Below are 12,056 nucleotides of genomic sequence, written 5' to 3'. Positions count from 1 at the left end.
TGTCTGTTTTCTTTCAACTTAATTTTTCTTCTATTTTATCCATTATAATTTAAGTATATGCATTACTTAGTAAACTGCCTGAAATTCTTTTGGAATAAGATAGGATGCTAAAAATGCAAATAAATAAATAAATACACTTGAAAATGTGAAGTTTTCTATGAATTAAATACAGAGACTCACAAAACAATGGCCAATTCCATAATAATTTTATTATTTTGCTATGACTATGTTTTAAGTAATATATTATCTAGTGTGTTGTATGTTTTCTTAGCTAGCTCAGACTTAGCTGTCTCAGATTTTAAAAAATGAAAACAATTTCAAGGAATTAAAGTTACGTGCCAGATGCTGTGCTAGGTATCAACCGTGGTAATGATTAATAAGACAAAAACTATTATTTTCTCAGATCTTCTAACCTAGGAATAGAAAAATATTTGTTTGCAATAAACTGTAATTTAATGAAATGGTATAAATGGAATTTGTACCAAGTGCGATGGAAACACAATAGTGGCAGCCAACTATGTTAGTCTGGAAAGTTTTGACGTTAGGTAAGATCACACTGACCTTAAGCAATAAGTAGAAGCTTGTCAGTTAACGAAGGAAAAGAAGGTTTCAATTGCAAGAGGGATCAGCACTTCTAACATCATGGAGACAGGAAAAGACACACTGTTTAGGGAAATGATTGGGTCTTGTAGTAGCTAGAGGACAAATATGAACATGTCTTAGATCCTGAGTCCACTACATATTGCATTTGTGATCCTAGCCAAGTAACTTTATTTGATCAATCCTTAGCTCTAAGACAGAGATATTCCCAGGTATATCAAAAGCAGTTCATAATATTTAAAAAATTCTTCCTTAATGTTCATTACATAAACAAGTGTATAAGAAAATTAAGTTTTTGGACATCAGCTGATCTTCTTGAAAAATTGAAGAGCTAAAAAGCTAAATGATCTCATTCAGATTCTAGAGCAACAACTCTGGTAGTAGCAGGTAAAATGGGTTAGAGAAAGACAGAGAGGTAGGGACAAATAAACCAATTATACAAATAATTAGAGGTGGTAAAGACACAGTGTAAGGCTTGTAGGAAGAATCAGTACAATATAATGCTAGATGGAAACTGAGGTGGCTAGCATGGTCAGGAGAAAGACATAAAATCAGTTGAAAAGATTATATGTTGTTTGCTTGGTTGTTGTTTATTTTATCCTTTTTAAAGATATTGAGAAGTCATACTCAGGTGGAAATATCTGGGGAATAGGCTGGATATATGATGTGGAAGTTAAAAGAAAGATATGAGTTAAAGTTGTAGCTAATGTCCCTGACAGTAAGATAACTTGTAAATTTGATTTGGTTATTTCTCAAATTATTTCATATGGTATTGACTGAGTATACATTTATGGAATATATGTCTGACACTATTTAAAGGACCTTGGATAAATGATTTATTAACATGAGCAATATTAAGAAAAACAGGTCACGCTAAGGGGAGGTAAAAAGAAGGAAGTTAAGAAGGTGAATGTGGTTGATGTACGTTCTATGCAAGAAAGAATATAGAATTTTTAAACCTGTTGAAATCACTGTAAGAAGAGGACTAATGCAGAGAGGAGAAAAATGGAGGACATGAACCAATTTGGGCTTTAATACATATATTCGTGGAAATATCCCAGTGAAACACGCTGTATATCTATCTAAAACAAACAAAACAATGTTGATTTTTTTTTTTACAAAAATAGAGAACAGGGAGGCAAAACAGGCCCTGTCTTGGGAGCAGGTACCAGTGGGAGTGGGTAGGATATAAGGAAAGGGTGTGGGAGGGTGAATATGGTGGAAATATGTACATATGTATGTAAGTGGAAAAATGAGATCTACTGAAACTATTCTAGGAATGGGGGAGGGGGATAAAGGAGAATGATGGAGGAGGTGAATCCAACCATGATATATTATAAGAAGTTTTATAAATGTCACAATTACCCTCAGTACAACAATAATAAAGTATAAAATAAATAACATTTTTAAGAAATTTGAAAATGATAAACATGTGTATCATCATGATTGGTGAAGGAGTTAAAAATAAATATGCAATTGCAAACTATGATAAGGGCTCTCATGCAAAAGAGTTCAGACAGTAGTAGAATGGGATTCTAATCACTGTGGTGAGGGTGACAGAAACGTTTAGAAATTTTGTGAAAAATTGATATGTGTGCTGAGAATGACTAAGGATTATCTGATAGGGGATAAAAAATGGGTGGGCATTGTGTTTAATGTTGCAGATATTCCTGCAAATATTGTCAGCGAACCCTTAAACTGACAACCATACAGTGAATACTTTAAAATAAAACAGCATCAGAGAAAATAGAAATGACTGTCTTTGGGGATACACAGGAACCTATTCTAGAAAAGCTGGATTGATTCACTTTGAACTCTGGCACAGATTGTCAAAGTATAACACGAATCATGGCAGCTGCTAGGATGTGAGAGAAAGATACTGATATACAGAAGACTATTTTTAATAAAAAGGAAAAAGTTGCCAAGTTGGACCCAACATAAGATCCTGGAGCCTAAGAACAGAAAGGTTCAAGGAGGATCCCTTGAGAAAAATGAAAAATTACAACTTGTTCTTAAAATAAGGATGCTATTGGTTCTCTTCAGTTACAGGAAAGAAAATGGAAAGACTATCAGGTGGTAGTAGGTAGAAATTAAAGTGGTCAGATAACACTGTAAAAAATTCTTTCAAAAAAGCACGGATGGAGAGGATAGGAGAAGGTGGTGGTACAAGAGCTGGAGTTTCGTTTTGTATTTATGATGATTAAGCATATTAAGCATCTTCCTAGGTTAAAAGGAAGGTGGCAGTTAAAAAGGAAAAGGTGGCTTTGAAGAAATAAAAGAAGAAAATAACAATTTATAGAATAAATGTGAAAAAGCAAGAAGAAGGTAGAGAATCAAGAGCTGGAATGGAAGAATTAGTCTCGGGCTAGAGGAGGAACAGTGGAGATGAAGGAAGATTCCAGAACTTTCAGATTGCGTAAACAAAATATTTTGTGCATGGAAAGAGAAAAATCTGGAGTTGAACTGTTTGCTATAACACTACATTTTTTATAAGGTTTTATTGCCCCAAAGTCCTAGATCACAGGGATCAAAAGTAGCTTGAATATAAATGAGCGGATTTGTTAATTTACTTACAAAACTTGTGTGTGTGTGTGTGTGTGTGTGTGTGTGTGAATTTGGGGAACACAGCCTCCTTCTTGCTAATCAAAGATCCTACCACTTGAGCCACATCCCCAACCTTTTTGCTTTTATTTTTTGGATAGAGTCTTGCATTTTTCACCCAAGCCAGCCTGGACCATGGTCCTCCTATGTATGCCTTCCACATCGCTGAGATGACAGGTGTGTGCCACCATGTCCAGCTTACTGGTTGTGGTAAGCTCTCACTAACTTTTTGCCTATACTGTCCTCAAACTGAGATTACCCTAATCCCTACTTCCTGAGTGGCTGGGATTGCATGTGTGAGCCACCATGCCTGGCCATGTAAACTAACTTAAAACATCATCTGGGCATAACCTACATGTACATTGTAGATTGTACAATCCACATGAAAATATGTTAAATACACATTTTTTGTTTTCAAACATACAGTATTGATATATATATATGAATAATTTTTATGAGACAAATTAATACTTGCTATCTTACTAATTTTTAAAGCCTTTGTATGCTCTTTATATTGAGAGATAATTGAACTGCGTCTTCTCATGTTTACTAACACCAAAAAGCAAAAGACTTCCTTTAGTCAGGTTAGTCAAAAAAATACCAATGTGGTCTGTGGACAAAAGTCTGTGATTCAAGAACATTATTATTTTCCACTTAAAAATCAAATTCAATAAAAATTATAGTAGAGGTGGGTGGCATTGAAATATCTTCTTAGGCAGATAGACTACTTTTTTAGTATATCATTTGATTTTCTTTCAGCTCTAAAGTCCTGTTTATTTCCAAGGTAAGTACAGGAAATACCTCTCAAAATCCATTTGGATCATGAAATTAGACTGAGTACCCACTGATAAAATCATTCATTGTGCAATTAAAAAAAAAGTTTCTATGAAGACAAAATAGTCTTCTAACTGGTACTACACTGCCAGATTTAAGATGAGAAACTCATTTATTCAATACATGATTTTGAAGTACATTACTTCAAGGCACTTCTGCTATTGAAAAGTTAATAAGGTCAAAGAAAATGTCTAAAGTGATGTTCTCTTTAACTAACCTAGAGAAGTAAAATAATACAAGTTATTTTCCTTAAATTTAGGTTGGTGCATCAAAGAGTTCATCAAAGACTTATCTTGGCTATGTATGACTTCACATGTAGGGAGAAAAATCCAGTATTTGTTAGTACTATGTTATTGTTTTCACAATGCATGGTTAAGTATTTGTTTTTTGCATCTATAGGTATTTCTATTTTCAAGTGCAAGTTTAGGCTGTATATCAAATGATACATTAAATCATAATGTCAATTCGATTTGAACTATTAGCATCCAAAATAATCTATCAATAAATATGGGCATGTATGCAAAAATAATAATTTATCATTTGTGACATTTTTGTGATCAATATTTTATCTTTAAACGACATTAGTATGAAAGTACATAAGTAACCAATATGGCTAAAAAGAAGTAACTGCATAAAAAAATGAAAAGCAGTACTCTATATGGGAAAAGAAAATATAAATCAACAATAAAATGTAATGGAAATGCTGAAATATCCTAGAAGTTAAACATAGAATATTGATTAAATTCCTTTTAATAATGAATCATTGTTAGCAGGCAAAACACAGTCTATAAAATGAATTAAGCCAGCACTCATATTAAAACATCTATATCTTATAAAATTAAGGAAAAAAGAGAAAGACTTTAAAACATCCATTGATTATACATTTTTACTTCAATATGGTCATAAGTGAAAAAGTATATCAAAAGAACTGAAAAAGAAATCAAATCAAATCAGCAAATGTTAGTACAAATTTAATGGGAAAAGCATTTAAGTACATACAGTGTTGAAAGAAATTCTCCTATGAAGAATATTTTATGTCTCATTATGAAATATTTGAAGCATTCTCTTGAAACAGATAATAATTTATAAAATAAGAAAAGAAATGGTTGTTATATCAATGCACAAGTCCCCCATTGGCTTCAGTACTTGAAACCTAAAAGTGAATGCCAATAATCTTAAAATAATTTAGACTTAAAAACAAATAACTTTCACCATTTGTACCATATGAGCACTTTAATATTGCTAGGTATTCTAGCACCTACATATTTATTCCATATAACACAGGAAAAATAAAAATGCTACCTGCCCTTTTACAACAAAGTAACAGAGATGGGAATAGGTGACAAGTATTCAATCTGTTCATAGAGCCTGGAATTCTCTAACAGATAAAGTTAATGCCCGCTTTCTTTTCAGAAGCTCTAGCATAATGCAGTGTAGTGTTTTAAGAACATGAATTTAGTGGTCAGACAGACAGATCTGGGTTTAAGTATACTTACTAACCAGTTTTGTGAGCTTGGGCAAGTAAATAGCTACACTGAAGTTCAGATTCTTCATCAGTGAAAAATGAGAACTAAAAAGTTACCCTAGTTATAAGGTGGCTGTAAAGATTATGTGAGAGAACATATGTAAAAACTTAGCACAGTGCCTGACACATAGAGCTCAAAAGATGCTGGGAGTGGTTTTAAAAAGAATTACTACTGTAAGCACTCCTAAAGAATTTCAGGCAAGGACACACTTTTTTAAAAAATTGATTTCATATACACTTGAATATATATGTATATATAAATACTTATATATATATATACAAATATTCTTAGTGTCATATTTTAGGAACATATCTGCTACAAGATGAATGTATTAGAGAGTTCTCTTAATTAAAATGAGAGAGGACTTCTCACTTACCTTGTCATTTACTACACTCTTCCCATCCCAAGCCCATCCTCTTTTGGTGAAGTAATTAACTGTTGCAAATTCAATTAGGGCAGAGAACACAAATGCGTAACACACAGCAATAAACCAGTCCATGGCAGTGGCATAAGCCACTTTTGGGAGAGAATTCCGAGCACTGATGCTTAGAGTTGTCATCGTTAGAACAGTTGTGACTCCTGCAAAAGAAAAGACAGGAACCAAAACCATCAATATGTACCAGCAGGACAGTATCAGAAACAGTTTTCCTTTTTCTTTCTTTCATTTTTTTGTTTTGTTTTTACTTTCCCTTAAATCTACTTTCAGTGAAAGTTGAAAACAATGCAAAGCTAAATTATCTGAAGTGGTTATTATGTAAGATAGAGCATGAGATTTGCATAGAACTGTTACTATTTTGAATTACTAATTCTATTGTAGATGAGAAAGATCTGCTTCAGCCTAAAGTAAAAAATAAAATACAGAAATATTCAAAATTATAAAGAAGTAATAATACTGAACTGATCTGAAAGTGCCTTGACTTCTCATTTTTGTTCTGTACAAATCACTTTTTCTCTTTTTAAATAGTATTGAGGTGAAAGAGACTGACAATATCAGAGAAGAATCACCTCTGATGAAAAGTAGGCACTTTAAATTGACCCATTGCTCATTAACATCAGTTTTTAAAAAATAGCACAAAGCCTCATGGTAATTTGTTCATTTATTTGAATCATACTAAGCAATAGACCCACCACCCACACCAGTGAATACAAAGGAACCATGATTAAGAAGCTCTTCATTCAAGCGTGGCTATATAAGAACAAAATTAATTGTTTGCAGTTGCGAGGACATAATCTCATTCTCAATACCACATAGAATATACAGGTAATAAAATAAGCCAATAAAAACAAAACCTTGTAAAATGTAAATCTCTATAAAGACTGGGTTATACTTTGTTAGTTTCAAAAAAATCTAATATTTTTCATTGTAAAGCTTTTTGCTAGTAGTCAGAGAACTCACAACTTTTAAGAGAGAACAAGGCAAGTTATACCATCAGCACTCAAAATAGCTACAATCATTTATTTTATTAGTGGTCCAACAAAACCTTAATAACATACATAGGAGATACGTTAAATAAAAAAACAATGAAAAGAAATGTGCACTCATATTTTGAAGATGAATATTAGCAAAACTTTAAGAAGTTGATACCATACCCTTGCTGAGGAGAATGTGAGATAAAGGACATCTTCTTTAATAGTGATTACATGTTGGTATCTAGCTAAGAAACTGTTGCCTAATCCAAAATTTAGGCCCATATTTTCTCTGTTTTTATAGATTTAGTTCTTCCATTTAGGTCTTTGCCCATTTTGAGTTAATTTTTAAGTATAGTACAAGGTAAATGTCCAGTGCCATTTAACGAAAACACTTGTTTACTCACCAAATGATCTTGAAATCTTTGTTAAAGATCAATTGACTATGGATATATGAGCTTATTTCTAGATGATCAGTTCTATCTCAATGATCTTCACATCTCCCCTCTACGCAAGTTTCACAGTGTTTTGATGACCACAACCTTAGTTAAGTTTTGGAATCAAGGAGCTGGAGCCCTTTTCTACTCCTATTCACCATTACTATATTTCAGAATTGTTTTGGCTATTGAGGTTCCCATATATTTCCATATGATTTTATGATCAGTTGACCCATTACTGCAAAAAAAGCTTATTGGAATTCGGACAGTCATTGAATCCAGTAATATTACCATCTTAAGCATATTAAGTCTTTCAATCTTCAAATATGGGCTATCTTTCCATTATGATTGATGACTGATAGCTATATATATATATGTATATATATATATACATACTTATATACATACATAAATGTACAGACATATAGACAAACAGAAAAATAGAAATATTTCCATTTATTTAATGCCTCATTCATTTCATTTGACAATATTCTGAAGCTTTCAGTGTAAAAGTTTTTCACCCCCTTGGTCAAACTTATTTATAGGTATTTTATCTACTTGCATGCTAATGTAAATGGAAGTGTTTTCCTGAATTCCTATTCAGATTATTCATTGGTGGTGTATTGAAACACAAATGATTTTTGTGTACTCATTGTGTACTCAGCAATTTTGGTAAATTTCCTTAGTATCCAATGTTTTATCTGGCTTAATTTGGGAATTCTCTATGCATAAAATCATGTCATCTGAAAACAGAGTTTTGCTTCCTCTATTTTACTTTACTGCCTTTTCCTGATTTCTCGGCTGGTACCTGCAGTATTATGTTAAAATAAATGGTAAGAACAGATATTTGTATCTTATTCCTAATGTTAGGGAGAGTGTTTTTCATCCTTGGCCTATAAGTATGATGTTAGATACAGGCTTTTCTTACATGCCCTTTATCAGGTCAAGGAAATTCTCTTTCTATTGCTAGTTTGTTAAGCATTTTTATAACAAAATAATTTTTGATTTTATCAAAAAACTTCCTGTGTCAATTGAGATAGTTGTATCTTTTTTTCTATTTCCCTAAAGTATGTTTCATTACATTGATTGATTTTTCATTTTATTTTATTTTTAAATGAGCATACATTAACAATACAGAGGGTTTCATTGTGATAATTCCATACATGTGTACAGTGTACTTTGAACAAGTTCACCCTCTCTATTGTATTTCCATTCCCCCATCTCTCTCTTTTTCAAACAAAGTTTGGTAAGTTTCATTATGATGCCTACATGTGTATATAAGAAATGTTCTTCAATCCTCTTCACCCTTCATCCTCGCCTCTGACTGATTCTCCCCAAAACAGTCCCACATTGTGTTCATGTCCCATTATTAATACTGTTATCATAGTCAACATTGATTGATTGATTTTTATATGTTGAAACAACCTGTCATTCTTAGGATAAATCCCACTTCATCTTTTAAAAATATGTCTAGCTTCATTTTGCATTTTTTGAGGAAATTGATGTCTATATTCATAATTCAGTCTGATGAAAGATAGATTAGTTTAAAAGGTAAGCCTAGTCCCTGACTCCCTCTGTCTTCCTCAATCACACACCATCTACCTTTAGTGCAAGCACTCCCGCCATTTTGATACCAATCATCATTAGGCCCTCAATAGAAGCTGAACTGACTTGGGCACTTGAGCTGATGCTCTGAACCTCCAAAACGATAAGCTTTTCTTTATAAAATTCCTAGCCTTGGGTATCTTGTTACAGAAGTTGCAAACAACCTAATACAACTCTTTTTTTTTTAAGCATGTATTTTGAATTACTTTCCTTGTGTTTGTCTTGGGTATTAAATTTTATAACAATATAATTTGGATTAAAAGACAGAGGTCAGCACTAGAAGGGGATCAAGAACCAGTGTAAAGATCAGTTAGAGATGAATCCACCTGGGTTGTAACACATTTGTACATGGAAGCAATGCTAGGAATCTCTCTGTATAGCTGTCCTTATCTCAACTAGCAAAAATGCTTTGTCTTCCTTATTATTGCTTATTTTTACTCTTCAACGGAACTGGAGAAAAGCACAGAACAGGTTCTGCCTGGAAGGAAGGTAGGGAGAGGGTAGGGGCGGGAGGCAGGGGCAAGAAATGATCCAAATAATGTATGCACATGTGAAAAAGTGAATAATTAAAAAAACCCAACTAAATACAATATTATCAATTTTTTGCTTTGACATAACTTTATGCTATTATTAAAATGATACATTTATATTTTTATGATTGTTCAATAAAAATGTATAGTTACTGCTTTGTGCAGTAATGGATAGCTAGCCTGGGGCTGACTTTGGACCATGATTTTCCTACTTATGCTTTCTACATTGCTGGAACTACAGGTACATGCCACCACACCTGGCTCTTCCTTTAGTTCTTTGAACATGGTTGCCAATAGCTCCTTTGTTATATATAGCATAGCTTATTATAGTCTTTGCATACAAGTCCAATACCTGTTATTTCTCAGGTAGTTTCTAATTAATTAATTTTTCCTATAAATGGTTTATGCTAGCAAGGCAAAGTGGTTCACACCTGGAATCCAAGCTACACAGGAGGCAGAGCTCGGGAAGATTGTGGTTCACATCCAGCCCAGGCAAATAGTTTGCAAGACTTTATCTCAAAACAACTCATCACAAAAAAAGGGCTGGTGGAGTGGGTCAAGGTGAAGGCACTGAGTTCAAACCCCAGTAACACAACAATAAATAAATAAATAAGTTATACTTTCTTTTGTTTTTGCATATGTCAGTATTTTTTGCTGAAAACTGGACATTTTGAATACTGTAATGTGGCAACTTTGGAAACTAGAGTCCATTTCCTCTCTAGGATTCTTGTCATTGCTGATATACTTGCTGTTTGTTTGTTTAGCGAATTATCTCCAGTAATTCAGTAAGTTCTTACTCTTTTTTATTTTTGGGCCATTGAAGTTTCTGTTTTACTTAGATTAGTGATCACCTAATGACTGGACAGAGTTTTATTTAAATACCTGAAACCAAAGTGATATCATCTTTGCCAAGCAGCTCCTTGTACATTTTGGTGCAATTTTTCAAAATTTAGTCAGGCAGTTTACAATTCTGTCTTGACAGTCATTTTCTACTTGTGCATACCCTTAAGGTCAAAGAGAGGTGGAACAAAATGCTTTCTCAGGTACATACTGAACCTGAACACTGCCCTCAGTGAATGTATGACCTCACAGGCTCCAAGAAACATGTCGGTGCTTTCCAAATTTCCTTTTTCCAGCCTTTCCTCTCAATCTTCTGTTAGTACATTCTGTGCTGGAAATGGAAATGCTATCCATGGACTCAGAATAAACACTTAAACATTATTTGCTTAGAAGATCTTTCAGTGAATGTCCCTTTCCTCATACACGTACACACACACCCAGTTTGGCTCCAGAAAATTCTAAGTCAGGCAAAACAAAGACAATTCTTTAGAAAGGGTCTTCCAGGAACCTCCAGACAGATCAAGCAATGCTATTTCTTTTTTAATGTGCATTGTCTGCTTGCCTTTCTCTAGGGCAGGAAGGCAGGCAGTTATTTTCATGGCTACTTTTTAGCTATTGAGTGTTGGATGGGACTAGAATATGTTACATTATGCTGAAGCTTATTGTTGTTAGCAAGATTTGGTCTTCTCTTAACAGAATAAATATACCCTAAATTGCTGAAAGCTTTTGGGTAGTTAGTTCTCATGGTTTTGTCAGTTCTTTGCAGGGTTTTTATGAAGGGGTGGGATTTCAGAACTCCATTCCATTTTTGCTGATGTCACCTCTCTTAGCATTTTGAAAGGGTACAACCTGAGACTCGGAAGCCTACTTCTAGATGAAACAGAGCATTGTGGAACATAGGCTAACAGTAGGGCGGGTTCTCAGACGGCCTCATGTTCATGTTACCTAGGCATGAATCCAGATGGCATTAATTGCTACTTTTATTTTGATCAAGTTACTTACTACTTTTAATCATTTTGCCGTTGATAAAATAAAAACGCAAACTGTAGTTATTTTAGAGGGATATTTTGAAGGTCAAGTATAGACTTAGCACAAATACCACAAGAAAACAGAGAATAATATATGAGATTTCTCACATGAACACTGCTTGTTAAAGGAAAAGATTGGTGAATTGATATTATATTGATAAAGATAGTATTTAAAAACATAAAACTACATGAATATTATGAAAATATGACAAACAGAAAGTAGAACTATACATGTGCTGAAAATATATATACAATATATTATAGTTAGAAAACAGAATAGAATCCTGATTAAATTTTAAGGAAATATGCACTCAGGTTTACATAGCAATATAGATTTATCTATATGAACTTAATAAAAAAAATCACAAGCAGCATTTACTTATAAGCTACCACTCTGGAAAAGAATATAACATTCCAATTGAATGGATAAAATAGAAATTGAATTTTGGCTGATTTCTTTTTATCTTTTTTTTTTTGGATGATTTTTTATCGTTACTTGTTTAAAAATTTTAAGACAAAATATGAAGAAAAAAATTAGAAGATACAATACACCTTTGTCAAAAATAAGGTGGGTATAGTTGTGTGGATTCATATCTGGGTCCTCTATTCTGTTTCACTGGTGTTCATGTCTGTTTTTGTGCCAGTACA

At 33.2% G+C, this 12,056-nt stretch overlaps 1 protein-coding gene across 6 annotated transcripts in view; it reads right to left on the bottom strand.

Moving 5' to 3' along the window:
• Gabra2 (gamma-aminobutyric acid type A receptor subunit alpha2) overlaps positions 1-12,056 on the bottom strand; it is a 166,268-nt gene that overhangs the window by 12,950 nt on the left and 141,262 nt on the right. For 5 of the 6 annotated variants that reach the window (XM_074042327.1, XM_074042322.1, XM_074042323.1 and 2 more), the window contains exon 9: positions 5,938-6,140. In XM_074042327.1, the coding sequence (XP_073898428.1) occupies positions 5,938-6,140 (203 nt within the window). Of the gene's footprint in view, positions 1-561; positions 696-5,937; positions 6,141-12,056 lie in introns of those variants that run through there. The other variant, XM_074042326.1, reaches the window with a different exon arrangement.

The sequence above is a fragment of the Castor canadensis genome, chromosome 9 (genome assembly GCF_047511655.1).
Source record: "Castor canadensis chromosome 9, mCasCan1.hap1v2, whole genome shotgun sequence".
NCBI lineage: Eukaryota > Metazoa > Chordata > Mammalia > Rodentia > Castoridae > Castor > Castor canadensis.
The sequence above is the reverse complement of the archived record's forward strand: the minus strand, read 5'-3'. Positions and strand labels throughout refer to the sequence as shown.